This window comes from Maylandia zebra, linkage group LG7 (genome assembly GCF_041146795.1).
Source record: "Maylandia zebra isolate NMK-2024a linkage group LG7, Mzebra_GT3a, whole genome shotgun sequence".
Lineage (NCBI taxonomy): Eukaryota > Metazoa > Chordata > Actinopteri > Cichliformes > Cichlidae > Maylandia > Maylandia zebra.
The window spans coordinates 44,135,667-44,156,425 of NC_135173.1; the positions used below are offsets into that span (position 1 = coordinate 44,135,667).

At 40.7% G+C, this 20,759-nt stretch overlaps 3 protein-coding genes across 15 annotated transcripts in view; 2 read left to right on the forward strand and 1 right to left on the reverse strand.

The window, feature by feature from the left end:
• rbm18 (RNA binding motif protein 18) overlaps nucleotides 1-5,888 on the forward strand; it is a 15,694-nt gene extending 9,806 nt beyond the window's left edge. For 3 of the 5 annotated variants that reach the window (XM_004538215.3, XM_012916808.3, XM_004538216.6), the window contains exons 5-6: nucleotides 1,210-1,310; nucleotides 4,108-5,888. In XM_004538215.3, coding sequence (XP_004538272.1) covers nucleotides 1,210-1,310; nucleotides 4,108-4,288 — 282 coding nt within the window. In that variant the 3' untranslated portion in view covers nucleotides 4,289-5,888. Of the gene's footprint in view, nucleotides 1-564; nucleotides 1,311-4,107 lie in introns of all 5 variants that reach the window. The other 2 variants (XM_004538218.2, XR_013099494.1) reach the window with 2 other exon arrangements.
• morn5 (MORN repeat containing 5) overlaps nucleotides 1-20,759 on the reverse strand; it is a 43,905-nt gene that overhangs the window by 5,463 nt on the left and 17,683 nt on the right. Inside the window, exon 6 of one of the 5 annotated variants that reach the window (XM_076886434.1) lies at nucleotides 18,690-18,828. The exons of 2 other annotated variants lie outside the window; for them this stretch is intronic. In XM_076886434.1, the coding sequence (XP_076742549.1) occupies nucleotides 18,706-18,828 (123 nt within the window). In that variant the 3' untranslated portion in view covers nucleotides 18,690-18,705. Of the gene's footprint in view, nucleotides 1-18,689; nucleotides 18,829-20,759 lie in introns of those variants that run through there. 2 more of the 5 variants (XM_004538222.2, XM_076886436.1) reach the window with 2 other exon arrangements.
• Nucleotides 6,912-20,280, forward strand: lhx6a (LIM homeobox 6a). Of its 5 annotated transcripts, XM_076886430.1 has the most exons (10): nucleotides 6,912-7,104; nucleotides 7,338-7,445; nucleotides 8,370-8,441; nucleotides 8,704-8,886; nucleotides 10,616-10,737; nucleotides 17,276-17,496; nucleotides 17,841-17,941; nucleotides 18,036-18,131; nucleotides 18,284-18,458; nucleotides 18,610-20,280. In XM_076886430.1, exons 2-10 carry the CDS (start codon nucleotides 7,368-7,370, stop codon nucleotides 18,687-18,689), a joined length of 1,128 nt encoding a protein of 375 aa, XP_076742545.1. In that variant the 5' UTR covers nucleotides 6,912-7,104; nucleotides 7,338-7,367; the 3' UTR covers nucleotides 18,690-20,280. The 5 variants fall into 5 exon arrangements, with proteins under 5 accessions (XP_076742545.1, XP_004538276.1, XP_012772253.1 ...); XM_004538219.3 differs by having other exon boundaries at nucleotides 6,912-7,445; XM_012916799.3 differs by having other exon boundaries at nucleotides 6,912-7,445; nucleotides 17,279-17,496.

Below are 20,759 nucleotides of genomic sequence, written 5' to 3' on the forward strand. Positions count from 1 at the left end.
TACATCCAACACTGAATGAATTTACAAAACAAAAGTTTAACTACATTTGCTATGCATTTCTCACTTGTCAGCCAATTATAGTGCAGTTATTTAGATATTTAGTTTTATTAACCTAATTTAAAATGCTATCTCCTGAAAAACAAATTTAACAACCCAAATTTAGCTTTATTTGCAGGTTTTGGAGTGTTTTCAGATTCAGTGTGCTCTTATTGGCTGCATTCAGATCTCTATGCATTCCAGCCACATGCCTTTAGGAATAGGTGGAAGGGAAGGGTCCTGGCTGGTTGCATGGTCATTGTTTTTACTCTTATTCTTGGCTATACATGTTGTTTATTTCATGGGACTGTATGTAGGAATGTGTGTGCGTGTGCTCTGCTGCATTTATGTAACTTCATGTAATGTCATGTGAGTCTGTCTCGCTTCCACCGGCTGAACTTCGCCAGATGGTTTCCAAACGTACTGCACACGGAAACTGCTGCGCCAAGTGCTGGAGCTTATCATTACCCATCATGTGACTGTTACTTTGTTTAGTTTTTCTTTTTTCTTTCTTTTTTTTCTCCACAGGTTTCAGTTTTGGCTGTTGGAGATGTTTGGAAGGTGGTTTTGAAAGGAATGAGTGCACGCGTTGGTTGTTGCTCATCAGCTGGTCCCACTTTTATCCTCGATCATCCCTTAGGGTGTGATTACAAGCCGGACGTGCTTGCTTGCTGCTTGGTTACTGTCTGTTTGACCGGAAACAAACAAGATCAATACTGTAGTTTAGTAATGTTCATATTTGTGGGAGAAAACTGGAGCTGACTTCAGAGACCTGCTGTTAGTATTTATTAGAAGGTCTGTTGTTTTCTAAATGTCTGCCTTATTTTATTTGGCCCTGTTCAAACTTAGACCTAAAATGTATCTCAGGGGTAAAATGCTGTTAAACTGATATTAATGATTAGGAATTGGAATTTTTAGAAAGTTAAAGTTTGATTGATGTGTACTGTGAGCTGTAATCTATATCACAGTCCACATTATATCTTTAGGACATATTCAGTCTCTTCCACTGATTGTCTGCTTCCCTGTATCTTGTGTATCTTCTGCCATTACTTACTCTACTTGTTATTTTACTCCTTCTGTTTATCTCTTTTCATCTGTCTGTCCATACACGTTTCCATCATTGTTTGTGTGGGTCTTTGTTTGTTTGTTTTTGCCCACGTATGTTGTTTACAGAGGTTTGAAGGTTTTCGTAATGACAAGACGATGCCTCCCAGCCTGGAACCGTCATGCAGCGGTTCAACAGAGGATGGATCCATAACAACCAACCACCTCAGGTTGGCATCAACAGCAGACACACACGCACACATATAAACTTTCTGCTGTTGTATCAGGTTTTGTTTTTTCTCTGAGTGTGTTCACATATGAGCTGAAGGCCTGAACTTTTGTATTTGAATGGATTTGAATTGGTTTCTAATCTGTCGGCACCCAGTGCAAAGATGAGCCAGTGGGCATCGAATTGCCTTCTTCTTTCTCTACCTGTCAGTCTTGCTTAAACCTAAGAAAGAATTTCTAGCAGTGAGAATGCTGCTGAAGTTTACCGTCTCCTACTACAAGAGAGAGCTCCAACTACTAAAACCTGAGCCTCATAACAGTTGCCATCCTCAGAGAAACTTTATTGCATTGAGAAGGTGATAAAATGGCAATAAGACAGTCTGCTACCAGTCAGCCTGTGATTGAACTGGATTAAGTTGGCATGTACACATGCAGTCTATATCTGATTAACTGTGATAAATCGGTGAAGATCGCTAATCTGGTGCTATCTCCTTCAATGTAAATGCACTTCAACTGCTTACATTCAGAGTCTAGCAAGAACCTCATAGATCCGAAACAGAAATTCAGATATTTCTGTTTATCTATTAACTTTTACATAGGATTGTAACCAGTTGGCAACCAGTTGAGTCATGTCCCCAACTGCAAAGAGACCAATTGCAGACGAGTTGCAACTGACACCAGTGTGATGGCAACGTTATAAATTAAACAGCAGTTATTTGCAAGCCTTCTCCGATCTGTCTGAGAGTGACTGCACTCAGTCCGAGTCAGACTGCGATTGTTTGGAGGCAGGTTGCCTTCCACTCGGTGACCTATGCATTGATTGAAAGTGGGCACTCATAGGTTAGGGTGTTGAATGCTTAAGCTCTGGGTGACCAGTTGGTTGTTATAACTACTTGCAGGGGGTCACTGAATGGGGGAAAAAATTTAAAAAAAGTAAATGCAATCAGTAGAAAACACTTGTTTATTTTTTTCCATTCATTCTTTTCCACTCATCCAACTTTGGGGGGAGGGCTGGAGAAACCCATGAAGCATTTCACCCACTCTGTGAGTGTGACCTTTTGTTACATCCACGATCACGTCTATCTTCTGACATACTGTAATTAAACCTTAATTAACCAAGCCAGCACAAATACATGAAAAACAGAAGTTTCAGACATATTTTGGACCGCATACGGGCCTAATGTTATCTCAAGAGCTGTTCTCTTTCTTTTAGTGTAGTCCAAGTACCTTCTGAAAACATTCACATTTAATGAAACATCCATTTTAAAAACAGTCTGAGATGTCTTAAGAAGAAAAAAAGAGCTATTTCAACAATGTTCCTCAGTTTTTCCTTGCATTACAATTTTACAGATCAAAGTGGATCTTATAAAAAAAAAACACGCAAAACGCACACGCTTGAAACTAAACAATAGTATTTTACTCATTTATGATTGAAATAATCATTTATGATTTAGAAAAAGTTTAGCTATCCTCACAGCTCCACCTCTCCAGCAAGAGCAGTGCAATTTGTTAAAGAAAATGAGTTATTATTAGCTCCTCAGCCATTCTGATACTTTGTAAAGCTGTCCAGCAGGACTGGATTTGACCCTTTGCCAGGATGCATGTCTGACACCTCTGCTATAAAACATTCTTCACGGTACTCAACTGTGGTGCTGAAATTATTGAAAGACCACATTGGCTCCAAAGACATCAATGGAAGTGTTGAAATTCTGTCCGACTCCAAAGTATGCCATTATAGCAGCCACATTTGCAGCCCTTATTCCCATATACACACTTGCAGGTCAACCAATTAAATAAATAAAGTGCTGTTAAGTCACTCTGTGGCGTTTTCGCCTCCTACTGAGGTAATCCAGCCTAGAGTCACAGCAAAACGTGAAATACACAGCATGAATTTTATGCAGGCTACTCAGTGAGTATACATCCCACTGGCAACCAAAAAAAGGCAACTCTTGGACTTTAACCTGAACTATGATATTTTCCTTTACTATTTTGGGGCCTTTTTACCCTTTATTTTGATGGGATGTTAAAGAGAAGACACTCAGCAATTGGCCTCACGGTGGATTCACCTTACCATTGTGAGGTAAAGCAGTGCGCTGATCAATGATCTTTTCCTTAACATAAACAACAGTTTTAGGGGGATTAATAATGCATTTGCAGCCTATTTAAAATAAGACAAATGGAGTGTAAAAACGGTCAAATGCCAAATTAGGTTCCCCGGAGTGAGCAGACTCACTGAGCAGAGTGTTTTTTACCCTTTAAATGTGGAAGCTGCTAATTTTGTGTAAATATGTCGTGGTTGAAAAAAAAGTAATTTCGTGTTGTTGTGCAGGAACCTCTCATCTATCTGCTGCAAACCTCAAAGTCACTCTATCCACACAGCACAAGAGAGGAAATATACACTATAGCTCTCTTTTTTTCCCTGATGGCCCCTCTATTGTTTTCCTCTCCAGTTTTTTTTTTTTTTTTTTTTTGCTACTTCTCGCGCATACTCATTCCCTCATTTCCCCACCGCCTCCCCACAAGCACTGCAATTTTTTCCCACAATCTTATCTCCTCTGCTTCTCCAAATTCTGTTTCACCATTTAAATAAAAGTAGTCCTCTGTTTCACTGTTCATTCTTCTGTATTTTATTTTAAACCTGTCCACCCCCCTCTCACTAAGACTGCTATTACCTCCTCTTTCTGTCCCCCAGAGTCTGTACATCAGTCCTATTTGTCCCTCACACTCAGTATCAACACTAGTATTTCCCCCCCAGCCTCGCTGCTAACACCTCCTCTCATTTTTTCCTTCTTCCTCCAGCACGAGTGCTAAGATCCGCGCCATCGAAGCCAAGCTCCAGATGATGGAGGAGAATCCAGACGATAGCTACTCAGGCCCGTCTGCCTACGTTTACAACAAGCCGCCAGAGAGGAAACGCTGGGAGCCCTACTCTAAATCACACCACAGCAACCAGAGCAGGCCCCGCAAGTTCAGGAGATGACCCATCCTCCCACTTATTCTATCCCCAGCCACCCACCCCTTCCTCTCTAAACCCAAAGCCAGCGTCTACACCTCAGCCCCCACCTCCACACAAACAGTTTCCACATTCAGTACTTTCGACTGTCTGATGTGGGGAAAATAAAAGCTCTCGAAGGTGAACCCTGACTGTTAAGGAGTAACCACAGCCATCATGGACGGCACCCAAAATGGGTTTTGGGTTTTTTTTTAAAAATTATTTCAGGTCTCAGAATCATCGGTCATTATTTAGCCGGACATGTGACCCAAACCTGGCTGACGTGCAGGTCGGGCCTCTCGTCGGCCTGCCTCATCACGATTTGCAGCGATTGAACACAGTTGAAAGTGTTAAGCGGTGTAAACGCTGCTTCTCGTTTTGTTTTGAACACATCTTCTAACTTCCAGATCACATTATTTAATTAAGGAATATGTTTCTTTTGGAGGGCGGGTTGGGCTTCGGTTTGTCCTAATTGGTTACTATTAATGGAGTGTAAAAATAATAAGCCACAAGCCGCTTAGCGACTCTCACTGCGAGTTTTAGTGTGTGTGTGTGTGGGTGCGCTTGATTTCTCCCCCCTTTGTTCTTTTTTTTGTTTTTTGTTTTTTCTTGGATCTAATTTTATACGACTGTTTTTAATGACTTTTGCGTAGCATTTAGATCCATCCCTGGTCGCATTCTTGTTATTTAAAATTCTCCATTAAAGGTAAATAATCACTTCGCTCCTGTGTTTTTCATGTTGATGGTGTTCTTTGTTGCCATTAAAATATTTTGTTTCCATTGCCCAAAAGCTCCCTCTCCTCACCACATGTAACCCTTTCGTTTTGGGGGTTTTTGTTTGTGGAAAATCAGCCATCATGGATCAAATCATTTATTTATTACCAGAAAGAGCATCTATGTAACAACATTATCCACAATAATCATATAGTCTTAGCTATTGTAGCCTTTTGAGGCTCACTTTTCCCACTCTGGTATGATGAATATTAAGTAGTTTACTATTTTTGTGCAGTTCCTGTAAATACTTCCAATACTTTGTAGGCCTTTTTGTAAGACTGATTAATGTGGACACATTTTCCTTATTATAAACTGCATTTTTTTTTTTTTCATTTGCTGTCATATTGGGCATTTTTTTCTTTATTGAAGTTTGAGGCTCTTATGATTTTTTTTAAAAAAGAAAAAGAAAAAAAAGAGACGAAATCCCGATGAGACTGTAAACTGGATTTAATTGGCAGATGATTGAATTTGCTGGCCAAATGGCCTTTTCTGTTTTTGTGAGGTTACCAAGTAGGAACTGTTGGTCTACAGCTCGCAGCGGGCTAATTGTTGGAGAAGACGGAAGAGCACAATTTCGTGCAGACCGATGGACCAAATCCTACCTCTTGACATCACTCAGCTCTTCGTGGGATTTGTTTGTTGCTGTAAAATCATTCATGCGGCTGCAGAACATTTGTGAAATCCATTACAGCATTTTTTTTAAATTCTATTTTTGTTTTATTTTATTTATTTATTTTATTTTCCTTGCCTGTAATTATCTGTTTTCAATAAAGGGCCCACTGGATAAATATATCCTTTTTAGTTCATGGATACACATTCGGGTGTATTTTTTTCTTCTTTTTTTAAACGCTTGGATCATTTTTGATGGAATAATTCCTGAAGTGTAGATTTACAGATAATCATGGATCCGCTGTGGAAAGCGGGATGATTGACATATCGATCTAAACTATTGTAGGCTCAAACATATCCTGTAATTATAAAGCTCAGCCTTTTGTTTAATGGCTCCCTGAGTTTCTGTCAGCGTTTAGATTCAGTTACATCAGCTCCTATAGTTTATGTATTTATGTATATGTCTTTATACTTTTGCATAATTGTATTAAGGATTTACATTAAAAACAAACAAACACATTAATCTGTGGATTTAAACGTAGCGCCAGCTGTGTTTGAAAGATCTGTAAATCGTGAATATTTGCCCTACTAATATACATCTTTTAACTTATTACTTAAACATCGAATTTATTCTTATTTTTTAATGAATTTTAACTTCAACCAGTTTTATTTTATAAATACATGATGCCTTGAATCGCAATATTTATGTTCTTTAAATAACTGCAAGCATAGCGACAACTGGCATAAAATTATCCAAAATATTAACGGAATTATATTTTGAATCATGGAGTTAAATTAATTTCAGTCTCAAAATTGTCTTCTCTTTAATAATGACTATTTTTTCTTTTATATATATATATAAATGAGTAATAAGAACATACATATGGTTTTATCCGCATATACACAACAATCAGCGTGTATATAACAAAAACTTTGGTTTTCGAGCGCAAACTTGTGCGTTAATTGCCGCATTGTTGTCCGCGGTCAACGCCAGCTGTATATTTCCAGTAGCAAATAAATGACAATCATATAAACAAGTATAATTTTATTTTTTTCCCTCTGCTGCTATAAGTGTCTAAGATATCAAACATCCACCAGCAGAGCTTTGAGGAATCAGAACTGTTCCGAACTGCGCGTCCAGCCTTCTCACACACATGAAACTCTTTACTCGCCCTCCCCCTTCTTTAACTATAAGGCAGGCCAGAGTCTCGCACAACTTTCACTGCAGCTCTGCAGAGACACTCAGGTTCTCCGCTCGCCTGTGCAGCCCCTCAGGTCTCTGCTGAACCTCAAAAGCTTTTCTTTTTGGGGGGAGTTTTTACGAGGCGCCTCGATTTGATTCACTTCCTGTGGTCGGACCCCCGATCAGAAAAGGGAAAGAGAGAAGAAGAAGACAGAGAGAGAGAGAGACAAGGGCAAACGTAAGAAATCTGTTGTGAAGAGCAGCAAGCAAAACTCTCCGGCGCTGCGTGGCTGCATCACTGCCGTGACAGACCGTGTTCGTGCTTTAAAGAGACACTTTTCTGTAAAACAAAAGTGCGCGCCACAGTTCATTCATGGTACGGATATAACTGTTTTTCCCCATTTTTTACTTTTTTGTTTTCTTTTTCTTTTGTTTTTTCACGCCCATCGCCGACTATTCTCCTGATCCCAGACTCTGGAAACTCTGAGACGCCAGGGGTTCATGTACTGGAAAAATGAAGTGTTGTCCCCTCTTTCAGAGGGAAATAAAATTCTGTCCGAAGGAATCCCAACAAAGCAGGTACTGACACGCAATGTTTGGGCCTTTAAAAAAAAAAAGGTTTAAAATGACTCTACTTGCAGCTAGTCATATGTGCAGTGCGGATGCTATACTAGGCTCTAGCTTTACTGTGGGATATTTTCAACATGCCAGTTTCTTCTCTCACTGAACGGCACGGACGGCAGAAGCGCGCAGTTTCTTTGGCAGCCCCCCGGGGAGGGGATCGTGCGGGGATTTTTATTTTTTTGTCTCTCCGCGATCTCACAAGAATCATGTTTCTTGTGTGTATGTGGAGATCAGCTGCACGCGCTTCTTCTGCGTATGAATGGCGTGATTTGCTGTCCGTGAGGCGTGATTTGCTGTCCGTGAGCCTCTCGAGCGCTGCCAACTCGCGTGAAGAGAATTAGATTTTAATTACAGCCATTAAAAATCAAATTTGCAATTCTTTGGGTGACCGTTGCCTTTTTTCCACCCTGATTGACAGTTGAAATTGACACTCCGTGTCCCTCTTATCCCCCCAGCGTTTCAAGCTATTTGTAATTACAGGTAGTCCCCCCCACCGAAAACACACACACACACACACACACACACACACACACACACACACACACACACACACACACACACACACACACACACACCACTCCACTCCCCATCCTCCAGTCTCGTGTCCTGGATTGCGAAGAAAATACTATTATTCTGAGAGGCATGGGTTAAGGGCAGGGGGAACAAAATCAATCCAATTTGAGATAGCTTCATTAAAACATTGCCTTTTGTTGCAGGGGGCTTTTAAACAGGTTTGACCGGGGGTTTATTGTCAGGACTACTTTAAATAGGAGTAGCCTCGGAGAGCTGTCCGCAAATGTATCCCGAGGATTGCTCGGCTCAGCTGATGATGAGACGGAGAAAGTGATGACCCGCCACTCACTGATCGTTTTCTTGTAGGTGATCTCCACCGAGCACCAGAGCACACCGGGAGCCTCGCGCTGCAGTGTGGACTCTAAGCACACGCCAATGGTGAGAGTTTTATTGCCCGTTTGTGCTTTAAAACATATATGTTTAAAAAAGGCTCTTTCAGTGCGCCGATAGCGTGCAGCGGATGACCGTTTGGCCCACGCGCATTCGCGCTGGCGAAAATTTGTGAATTATGCGCGCACTGCAGTGCAAACGCATGGTAAAAAAAATGGCGACACCTGAAAACTGTCAACGCGCTGATGAGGATGATCGGTGTGTGTGTGTGTGTGTGTCAGTGCTGAGCTCTGCTGATGCCCTCTTGCAGTCTCACTCGGACGGAGAATCCCAGCGGTCCAACATGGAGCGGGAGGACACCCGCTCTTCCCCCAGCACTCCGTCCACCCCCTCCGTGTGCTCGCCGACCTCCTCCACCAGCTCGGTGCCGTCCACCGGGAAGAACCTGTGCGCCAGCTGTGGTCTGGAGATCCTGGACAGATACTTGCTGAAGGTGAGAGGCCGGCCATACTTTTAGACTTTTTGTTTTCCTTTTTACATTAACAGACAGAAATAGTTCGTCTGCACAAGGCAATCGGGAGCTAATGAAGAAGGATGCTGTGCTGACTCTGCCCTTATTTTTGGATTTGGGGGCCCGCCGTAAGTTTGCACGGAATTTAACGCAATTTGGAGATTGAAAGCAAAAATAAATAAATACAACTTCAAACTGAAAACAGAAGAAAAAGAAAAAAAGGTTGCAATGATATTTGAAAGCAGCTATATGCCTGACTTACTTAAAACTTTTATTATCTAGCCAATCCGGAAAACAGGAAAAGACACAAGAGGCGATTTGTTTCTAAATCTCAGCTATGTTATCGCCACCGTAACATTTCAGGAAACGGAGATTAAACGGCGCTCTGTGTTTGGGAGACCGCAGACAGTCACAACAGGGATGTTTTGGTTCTTTTGCTGTTTCACAGCCAGGACGCCCTGCTTTTGTCGCGTGCGCTTTCCAACCCCAAACAATCTTCACTAGAGCGCGCGCGGCCCTGTGTGTGTGTCAGGAAGTGTGAAGATCATTAGTTCGTTATCTGCCTACTTTGTTCTCCATCCGCGGGACAGATAAGACAAATGAGATTGTTTTATTTAAATATTTAATGTCTGGTCTTAAATTAAACGTTTATGCTATTATAATAAATTAGTCACGCTGAAATTTTTATTTTATTTTATTGTATTTTTCATGTCCAGAACTATTAGTTTATCTGCAATTATCTATAGAAGACGTTTTGTCTATACATGTTGTAAATTCTCTGGATAGGTTTAATTTATACGATCTCAAAACCTAAACAATTAAAATCTTTTGTGTGCAACAATTGTTTGTCTTCTTTATTTAGCCATTTAAAAAAAAGTAATACATATTTCCCATGATTTTAAATGTCGGGACTGATCATTTAACACCGTATTCAAAATAATAATTTAAAAAACTCAAATTCATCAACGAAAAATATTAGGCCAAATAATAATAATAAGTACTAATAATCATTTAAGGTTATAAATATAAATCTAACGTTAGGGCAAGTGTTTTTGGCAGCCTCCTTTAACTCTCATATGAATAAATAGACAAGCCGGATGGCTTTGCTGCCTGTAAGCTTGCAAAAGTATAATTTTTTAAAAAAAGTTTTTAAAACATTTTTTAAATTATTGTTTTCCTAAACGATTATAGTGCTGTTTAACGAAGAAAAAAAATCCAGTCACAGAAAATATCGGTTGATGCCTTAATATTTCGTATAATATCGTAATTGCCAATAAAATATGTTTTAGGACAAAACAAACAAGCAAAAAAAAAAAAACCCTCCTAAAAAGCATATTGCTAAAATACAGAAACATCTGTGATAAGATGCGCGCCTTATAGTTTCAGCATAATATTCGTAAATGGCTTAAAATTGTGAGGTATTTTTATTATTTAGAGTTTTTTGTATTTTATTTATTCATTTACAATAATGAGTAAAATACATTTTTAAAAATTGTTTAAAAAAATTTATTTATAGCTCTCATAAACATTCAAAATAAGCTCACGATCGATCGGATTTGCGCAGGCGCGTTCATAACGCATGCTGCTGCATCACGTCAGTGTTCCACAGTGTGACAGAGTCATTACTCACCACAGCAGACACCCTAAGTCCTTAATGCGGCCTTATATCATCAGTTTGTGTGTGTTTGACACGCTTGGTGTCTCTTTGCAGGTGAACAACCTGATTTGGCACGTGCGCTGTCTGGAGTGCTCAGTGTGCAGGACGTCACTACGTCAGCACAGCAGCTGCTACATCAAAAACAAAGAGATCTTCTGTAAAATGGATTATTTCAGGTAGGGTAAGTTTATGGCCGTGTTTTCAAAATACCACGTCCGCCCCTCTGCCAGCACAGCTCTCTCTCTCCCCCTCTCTCTCTCTTGTCGCACACACGTGCACTCACGCACGCTTATCCTTTGAAACGTATGCATGTGGGTTGCCTCATATATTCTTGAAAAGCCTTTTCAAAAACTGAAAGTGTGTAACAAAAGCTTTTGCCTACAGCGAAGGGCTGAAAGATTCACAGTTTTGTTATGGCTATCCAAAAAACGCGACATTTTCAGCAGCTAGGCCTATAAAAGGAAAAACACTGGAGTGCTGCACTCTGGGAAAATTTCCCTAAAGTGTTTAAAAAGTTGTGGGCTGTGTAGTTTTACGCTATTTAAAGAAAAACGCTTTTGACCTTGTTATGACCAGCTTCTCTTTACCGCTTTGATCATATCAGATCTTAAAAGGCAAATTAAAGTTAGCACACTTTAGTTTCTTTTCGCTTTTTTATGCATTTCCAGTGCACCGTGCCAGACTGGCTGGGCGTGTTTTTGTGTTTTGCAACTGCCCGATCATTGGATCCTCTCTCCAGCATTTAGTGCCTAAAAGCTGGTGAAATCATTTTCTCATGACTCAGTCTTGAATGAGGTACAAAATTAACACACCACGTGCCACGATGCGCGCGGATAACTGTTTTAACACCCTGACAGGGACACGTGATGTAAACGGAAATTGGCGGAAATGCCAGTTTGAGCTGTCCGGATTTAGTCGGTCCCTAAAGACAAACAGAGCTTAAGTGCAAAAAAGGAAATGCCTATCTATTCTATAATAAAAGGATATGTCTCATTTTTAAAAAACAAATACAATTTCAATTAGAGAATCAAGCCTAATAGCAATAATAATAAAAACCCCAATGATGATTGTTTAGTAAACCTTAAAAATTAAATATCTCTGATAATATATCTAAAATAATACAAAATAAAATTGTATACCGTCTGTATACAACATGCCATGAATGCGTAGGCAAATTTTGTACAATTTTATTAAAATACAAGCTGGACTAAGAAAGCCTGTCTGATGTGTTGACTCAGTTTTCTATTCCCTTTTTGTGTGTTTTTGTGAGTGCCAAGAGGAAAATATAAAAATGTGTGCAGGCCTGTGTGTGTGTGGTAGTATAGGGTTAAATGGGGTTCACAGCCACAGCAGCATCAGTATGGTAAATTTCTGTTCAGTAGCCTGGAGCTGGTGTATTAATCGTATGGACACGTGTGCCAATTTGTGCTTAACGCTTTGTGTGTGTGTGTGTGTGTGTGTGTGTGTGTGTGTGTGTGTGTGTGGAGTGAGTGCATGGAGCTGCAAGTGAGCGTTAGTGTTTGTCTGATCAAAATCTGACACCAAGTCACTGCTCTGAGGTTTATAATCACCAGCAATTAGTTGTTCCCCCCACCCCAGACCCTCAAGCCTCCAGACCAGCAATTAGACTTCCCCGAGTGCCTGGTCAGCATGTAACTCGTGTGAATGTGGCTTATGTCCAAACTGAAAACACACCCTGAGACAGATACCTGCACACAGACAAACATGTAATAAGAAACATAAAAACACAAATATGAAACTTTGAAATGGGCATTAGCAGAAATGCCCATTGCAAACACCTGCACACATAATCCACCTACTCACACGCACACACTGGTCACCAACACACACAGATCTCTGTTTATTTATGCATGTCTAGCAGCTGCCAGTCATTTTGCTCATATTTTCCTGAAAATGGAGACTTTTGTGTTTGCTCTGCCGCACCATAATATTTTACCAGCCCAGCTCTGGTTAAATGCTCCCTTAGAATTTACCTCCACACTGCTCACTGATCACTGAGAGACTCAGAAATGCTTTTTAAATGTGGACGCTTAAATACGTCATAGTATCAGATCTCCAAAGATGGTAATGAATAAAACAGTTTAAGCTCTCTTACAGTCAAAGAGTTTTAAGCCCTTGATTGTTTTAAGATATATTGTCATTTGTTGGTAGAGTTGTCTTTCATCAGATTGCTTCTCTTTCTCCTCTGTGCGCCAACGAATTAAAACAGAGAAAACCTCGGCAATGTGGCGTCATCCCATTATAGGAGAAGTGCAACACTGCAGCAATTATTATTTCTTTTAATCATCAAGGCATCTGACAAATATTTAGTCACTTACTCTTTAGCGTTTTAAAGGCCTGAAAGTGGCAACAAATGTACATAATCAGACGCAAAAGACCTCAATAATCTAATCTAATCTCTTTTTAGAATTACTGCAGTATTTTAGCCCCAGATATTAAAAGCCATTTGTCATTATTGTGCTAATTTAATTTTCTTTGCTCTGTAGTGGTTGATTTCTGCATCCTGGGTAAAAATGAAATGCGTTTGTTGTGTATAATGACGGTCACTTAGGGCCTCTTTCTGGTTAATTTGGTCATAGATGTAGTTAAGTGGCATTTTTAAACCTATATGGTTGTTAATTAATTATTTAAACGCACAGAAAGCTAAGAAAATATTTAATTCATAGAAACTGGGGGTCTAAATTAAACTGTCACATAAACTGACACATTTCCCCCTAAAATAAAACGTATTATTACTCTTGTTATTTTTCCTAATTTTGTTTAAAACGTTTTTTAATAAAGGGTGTGAATGAAAAGGGTTTTTCTGGACAGATGTTTTATAAGAAAAACTTATAGTTATTTTCACAAAATGCTAAGCAACTAATTTCCTAAATTTAGAAGTTTAAAAACTGGTCAAAGGACCTAAACTGCTCCACAGTTTACCTCACATTTGTCATCTATCTGCTGTACAGAACTATGACTCTAAAGACAGGGATGACAAGCACAGTCATAAAAGAGTTCATAATGCAGATACGCAGATTAAAAACTACTGCAATAGTTAGTATGGTTACAATATGTGGACGAAACCCCTCTTTTGCACAATAACATCAGTACTTTTGGATTCGATGTCCTTATAAGTCACTCTGAGAATGTGATGCTATTTTAAAAAATGCTGCATTGAAGCTTTGCTGCAGGGCTGGGACCTGTGCAATGGTTACTTCTGTAAATATAAACTGTAATCTGGGTTTAGGCCAGATTTAAACTAGGCTAAACACCGCTGCAAGTCCAGATCCTTTGGGCTGCTTTCAAACCTCTGGAGATATTTCCTCATCTGTGTCAGCCTCTCATCTGGCTTTGGACTGACAGCTGCTTTAATGGGGCGTAATAGCAGGAAATCAGAGTGGGTTTCCCTCCATATACGTGTGTATGTGTATGCAGAGGTTGGGTGGGGGCGATGTCAGCGTTATAGGGGTGCAGGACAGAGCCCCCGCTGTGCCTCTCAAACCCATGTCAGGCCTTGGGGGCTTGCTTTCTCTCTCTCTCTCTCTCTCTCTCTCTCTTAACCACACACACATACGCAAACCATTTCTATATCAGCCTCCTCCCCTTTCCCCCCTCGCCTCCTTGCAGCCCTCCCTCGCCTTGCCCCATAGAAACCCCATCCGCGTCCGTGAGCTGCAGGCCACACAGGAAGTTGCCCTAATCAGGGGCACCCCGTGACACTGACACTGTAACCAGAGTCCACGTATGTAATGAACTTCGTGGGTGAGATGAGAGCACATGTGGATGTGTGCATGTCTCTTTATGCGTGTGTGTGTGTGCGCTTGAATTTTTAAATTTTTTTGCAATAATAATTATTCATCAACCACCCACCTCTGGTTAGCTGATTAGGTCTCCATAGCAACAAAGGAGAGCAGCAGCTACAGAGATTTTTATCAAGAAGCGAATGAATTAAAATTATAATAAGACATCTGTGACACACAGTGTTACGCTGCTCAGTTAAAGCGCTGCACTACATTATTCATGCCGAAAATCAGATTGGCTGTTCCAAAGAAAACTGCCCGTATTCCTAGTTACTACAGGCTAAAAGAGCAGCGGATGAGAGTGTCAAGGACTTGTATTTTCTGCAGGGTTTATCCATAAAACTCTGATCTATTAAAACCTGTTAAAAGACGTAAAGCATATGAAACATTTCCCCCTCTTTTTCTCAGCTCAGAATCCTGTCAGCCTAATGTGAACCTTTCGCACACAAACCGCACAGCCTCTCTCAGGACAAATCTAATAGAGATTAGCATGTTCTCAGAGCACATCATAAATAATCCAAAAAACGTGTACCTCCTCAGGCCCCTCTTTCAGCAGCAGGTGAATTACTGTATAAAAAAAGAGTAAAAATTAGACAGAATAAGGGGAGCAAATAGGAGAAGTCTGAGGAGCAAAGGAAGTTTTGCGGTGAGTGATATAAGGGCTGCGAGGATTGACACGGATCCAAAATAAACATCAGTTTTTTGGTGCAAATGGAAAATAAGATACAGAAAAAGTATGGGTGCAGAAGTAAGAGGAAGGGGAGGAAGACAGAAGAGGAGGAGGGGGTTAAAACAAGGGATGGTTTGCAGCTTTTTCTGGGTTCTGTCTCAGACCATGAAACTGACAAGCTGTCATGCTGCATTAGCTGCAACGTTCCACAATGTTTTCCTCTTTACTGTAGAAACAGGCCCGACTTCTCTGTAAGAGTCTGAAAGGATATCGTACAGTGAGCCGTGCACTCCATTTGTCTCCCGGAGCGGCTTTAATGGCACATAAGAGGTTGTTTGGTTAAATCTGAACATATCAGAGACAACTTAAGGCCTTAGTGGGTGCCATGCCAGCCAATTTTCCTTGAAGGTCATCACAAGGACTCGCTGTTACAGTTGCACTGCTTTTCCCCCTTGATGAATACCATTTTTTGCATTTGTTGTGATATCTACATAATTTGTTGACCTGTGATGATAAAAACTAGGCTGACCCTCAAACAGTAGTCGCCTAATGATGCCCCATAAATAGTCTGCACCACACTACATGCATAAAAGTGACTTCTGGCAAACAAGCTCCTGCACATAAGGAGGGTTACAAGCTTGTGAGATGTCAGGGCCTTAGTATGCTTTCATCCTAGATAGAGTGGACTTGAGTGCACGCATACGCTGCCAAACCCACTCACTTGGCAGCCCTTGTGCTCCTCTGCACCCCCAGCTCTCTTTGCTCGCTCTCTCCGCCGCTTACGCTCTCCACTTTGCCATTTCCCCCCAGCCCTACGACTCCCTGTCTCAGTCACTTACGTCCTCTCTCTCTCTCTCTCTCTCTCTCTCTCCATGACTGTTCTTTTCCGGCTCCCTGCCCTCCGCCAGCTCCACTGACCTCTGACTCTAAATATGGCTCATGTTTGTGGCTGTGTATGGAGCAGCGAGCGAAATATCGGGGTGAGCACGGCTGATGAATGTATACAAATCCGGCTGTACAGTGCAGCACACTGCGCATGTTTACCCCCACCCCCTTCCACGCCAGTTTTACCCTTGAAGAAGCACTTTCTTTCAGGCTGCTTACAAATCTGGCCTCCTCCAGCAGAATTGGCAGCTGCCGACCCCAACAATGGCTCTTAACATAACCATAACCATCTCCAACCTAAAGCGTTTGATACCCATTAAAACCCATAATGGGTCCTTCAAATGAGGCGCTTAATATCTTTTTATTCTTGTGCAAAACAGGGAGCATCTATAATATTTCTGTTGCAATAAAATGGAGATTTATTTGGATACTCCACGGACCCAGCTGCACAGTAAACACAATCTCGTGAAGGGATATGAGATATTCGACATTTTTCCATCTGTATTGCCTATGTCTGATATATCTTATTTCATAAAGCACAAGTGCTGCAGCTCAATTTGACTAATTTCTACACACATATTACTAATGTACTATTACATTTGAAAATACTTTTTTAATATTTGGGATTTACATTTTTTCTTTTTAGAAGAATGGCCACCGACATACGGGATAGGAAGGCCTTTTTGTGGGATTAGTTATAAATCTACAGCAGCCTTTATTTCTTCTTTGACCCCCGTGTCCCGTTTTATCCCCCTCATTTAAAACATTTAAACTAAGCAGATGTTCAGCTATCTTATTTCTTGCTAATGAGGAATTGTCTTGAAGCATTTCTAGCCTTACATCTTTGACCCTCTTTCTCTCTCCCACCAACCACCCATCCATAACAGCAAGTCAGGTGGTTTGGGTTTATTCACCGCCAACCTCGCTGTTGCTATCAGTTACAGCGAGGCGATCTAGAATGATGTCATCTGGGTTTTTCTTCATATTCCACTGTGTTTAAAGCCAACCTGGCTTATGTGTGTTTTTGTGTGTGTGTATATATGTGTCAGGGGCTTCATGCATCAGTCAGGAAATTGCAGGTGTTGGTTTGTTTGCATTCAAGGCTCAGCTTGCAGCCGCACTCAGGAGTCTTTTCTGAAAGCCATATCCTCCTCCTCCAAGGTTTCCTTTAAAGCTTCTGAGCTTTGCCAGAAATTAAAAAACAAATTCATGTCAAACTTCACTTCAAGAAAATATTCTCAAAGAAAAGGAAGTCACTGTGTATGTTTCATTTTCTGTTCTGCAACAATTTGATCTTTTTCCCTTTTTTTACCCATAATTCCTCATTCTGCTGCTCTGTTCTTATCCCCCTCACAGTAGGTTTGGTACTAAGTGTGCCCGCTGCGGGCGGCAGATATACGCCAGCGACTGGGTGCGGCGTGCAAGGGGAAACGCATACCACTTGGCATGTTTTGCCTGCTACTCGTGTAAGAGGCAGCTGTCCACGGGAGAAGAGTTTGGTTTGGTGGAGGAGAAGGTCTTGTGCCGAATCCACTATGACACCATGGTGGAGAACCTCAAACGAGCAGCTGAGAGCGGTGAGTGGTTGGGTAAATGACAAGATATATCTGAAGCTATGCTTTTCAGCAAATTTATTGCCTGATTGAATCATTCCTTGTCATAACTATTTCAAATGATTGATATCTGTTAATTTTCTGAGAACGGTAATACCTACAGAATTAGCATGTTATGCTGCAAGAGCGGAAAAGTAGGCCACGGCTCTTAAATTTGGGTCCCTGCTGGGGCATCAAAACTCCTGAGGTCCCTTTGATATGATACATTTTTCAAGTCCTGTAGACTACCTATGTCTCCTGACATCTATAGTCACTTTATTTATCACTGAACTATTATCTGACTTGCATGTGTGTGTGTATTTTTGTAGGCAATGGCATCACATTAGAGGGAGCAGTTCCAACAGAACAAGACAGTCAACCCAAACCGGCCAAAAGAGCACGGACATCGTTCACCGCAGAACAGCTACAGGTGAGAAACGCTCTCAGCAACACCGAAGTACACAACGTTGATTTACTGTGCCAAAGCCCTGACACAGTACCTAATATTTTGTCTCATTGTGCAGATCATGCAGGCACAATTTGCTCAGGACAACAATCCGGATGCCCAGACGCTACAGAAACTAGCTGACATGACAGGCCTAAGCAGAAGAGTCATACAGGTGAGCAGTGTGTATAAAAAGCACGAATGGATGACGTCAATATAATTAAATGTTAAAATGCTAAACTAATGGAACACATTCTTACAGTACACTGAAAAGACAAACTTTAAGAATATAGCCACATGATGTCTGGTTACATTGCATCTTCATAGGTGTGGTTTCAAAACTGCAGAGCAAGACATAAAAAGCACACGCCCCAGCACAGCGGGGCTCCTCAAGGTCATCCTCAGTCCAGGATACCCTCATCTCTGCCCGATGAGCTGCATTACTCTCCGTTTGGCAGTCCCGAGCGAGCGCGCATGGTGGCCCTTCATGGGTACATTGACAGTGAGTTATCATTTACTGTGGTGTAAATAGGCACATCATTTTTAGTATTTGTTTTGACTTTTTAAATTATGGGAGTTACTTTGTAAGACACATTTTGCTTTTCTTTTTTCTTTTTTTTAATCTTGTGTGTTTTTTATGATTTGCTCCCCAGGTCATCCCTTCTCTGTCCTGACCTCTCAGAGTCTCTCTCATCAGGCCATGTCGCTGCCTCAGCTCCCCCTCAGTCGCTAGTTCTCCGACATGGCCCTTATGACCCCTGACCTCCCGATCCCAACCCCTGATCTAACATCAGTGATGTCTCATGAACCAACTCGAAGGTCATCCAGGAGTCAGCGTGGAGAGGAGACAAATATTGCAGGAGCCTTGTCCACTGAAACCAGAAAAAAAGAGAAATGGATGAACGAGATAAAAGCTAAAAAACCATCTGTGATTATGTTCTTTTCTGGGGATAGGACTTCCAAAAACGACTTTGAAGCGTTTATCATTAAACTCACAGACTATGTATCACACGGACCCTTTTGCTTCACGTGTACAGCATCCTCCACTCTACTCAGCCACCACCTAATGTGGAGGTGAAGGGAGCTTTAAAGGGATAAACTGAGCAAGGAAACTTCTTGAAGTGCTGTCAAAACACGAAGAGAAATTTAAAGGGGAACTATCTTTGTGGCCCAAAGGCCACAGTAGACCACATTAGAGGTAAGGCTCCTGGCTCTTTTCTCTCTAAGCAACCATGAAGGAATCTAAATATAACAGGAATCTTTGATTGTTGAAATATTTTTTATTTTGGAATGACATATTGACTTTATGACGTCTCAGAAAACCAGAAACTTCCTCCTTCCTTTCCCACCGAACTGAGGTGCAGAATTAGAGACAAGAAAATATTACGTGCCTTATCTTTTCCAAAGTGATATTTCTCACTAAACATTTAACTGTTATTACGCAGGAAAAATTATGAGACTCCTAAATCTTCAATTGGCAGAAAATCACAAACTATTTAATAGACTCTGTTGTAGCATTTTGTCTGTTTACCATTTAATGAAGCTGCAAAGGACAACATTGGAGCTGTTGCGTGAATAAAACACCGGTTATAAGCAGGAGTTTGCAGACTTTAAACCGTTACAGTCCTGTTTAAAGAGGAAAGTCTGAGATGACCATACAAGTCAAACTTCACATTCCTGCAAAATCAGACCACATTTCCAGATTTTCCCACAGGTGTATTGTTACTAATTTATAATTTATAAGGTTGCTTGTTCAGCCTCTGTATGTGTGTGTGTGTTCCACACAAGCAGGCGGGGAATATTGTATTGGTACAATATGGACAGTATAAAATGACTGGGTTTGTACATATTAAGATGTGTGTGCGTCTGTGTGTGTGAATGTGTGAGTTTTGGCAGGGGTATAGAGTGTGCATTTGTATTTTAGTTCCATGGCCATAGTGTGAAGAACAGGATCCAACAAGACCTCAATGTCCTTGTATTTATTGAGATGGTAAATCCCTGTAAAGCACTTTTTCCCCCATTTGAAATGTTTTTTTTTGTTTGTTTGTTTTGTTTAAAAAAAACATGAAATGAAACAAAAGTTTATTTGATAGACTGTGCATCATAAATGTTTTGTGTAATAAAATGCAATAAAATAGAATGTGATATTTTTTTGGTGGCTTTGGATCATTTCTGAGGATAAACTAACAAAGCAATTATTCACGTTTAATTTTCCAAAACATGTCAACTGCGAAGCACAGACAAGTGTGTAAGACAATTAAATCGGGCTCAGATGGAATGAAGTTTCAAATGGTAAATACACAAATAAAATCCATAAATATAAAGTAACTCTGTGTTCCATGTGTATTTTTTAAAGTCAGGCATTGTGTTTTGCTGTAACTTCACTTCTTGTGTGTTTACTTTAGCATTTGTGCTTAGATTAGTGGTTAACAGTGTACATCCTCGTGTGTGTGTGTGTGTGTGTGTGTGTGTGTGTGTGTGTGTGTGTGTGTGTGTGCTGGGTCTGCATTTTTGTGCAAGACAAAGAGTGCATTATGGGAAATTTCTCCTGCTCTCAAGGGTGTTCATTCATTATTAATTTTATTTGATATTTTTTTAAAAGATGATCTGCTGATGGGAGTTTATGGCGATATGTTGAAGAGTAATTTAATGAGTGCCTGACGCTCGCCCAGCAGATCAAAGCCTTGTCAATGTTACCTGCTAATTTCCTATCTTTGGCAAATTACCTCAGATTGTAGTTTAATACACTCACTTTTGAATGCCTGCTAAAATCTTTCATTTAGGCATGAAAAAAACCCTGCAA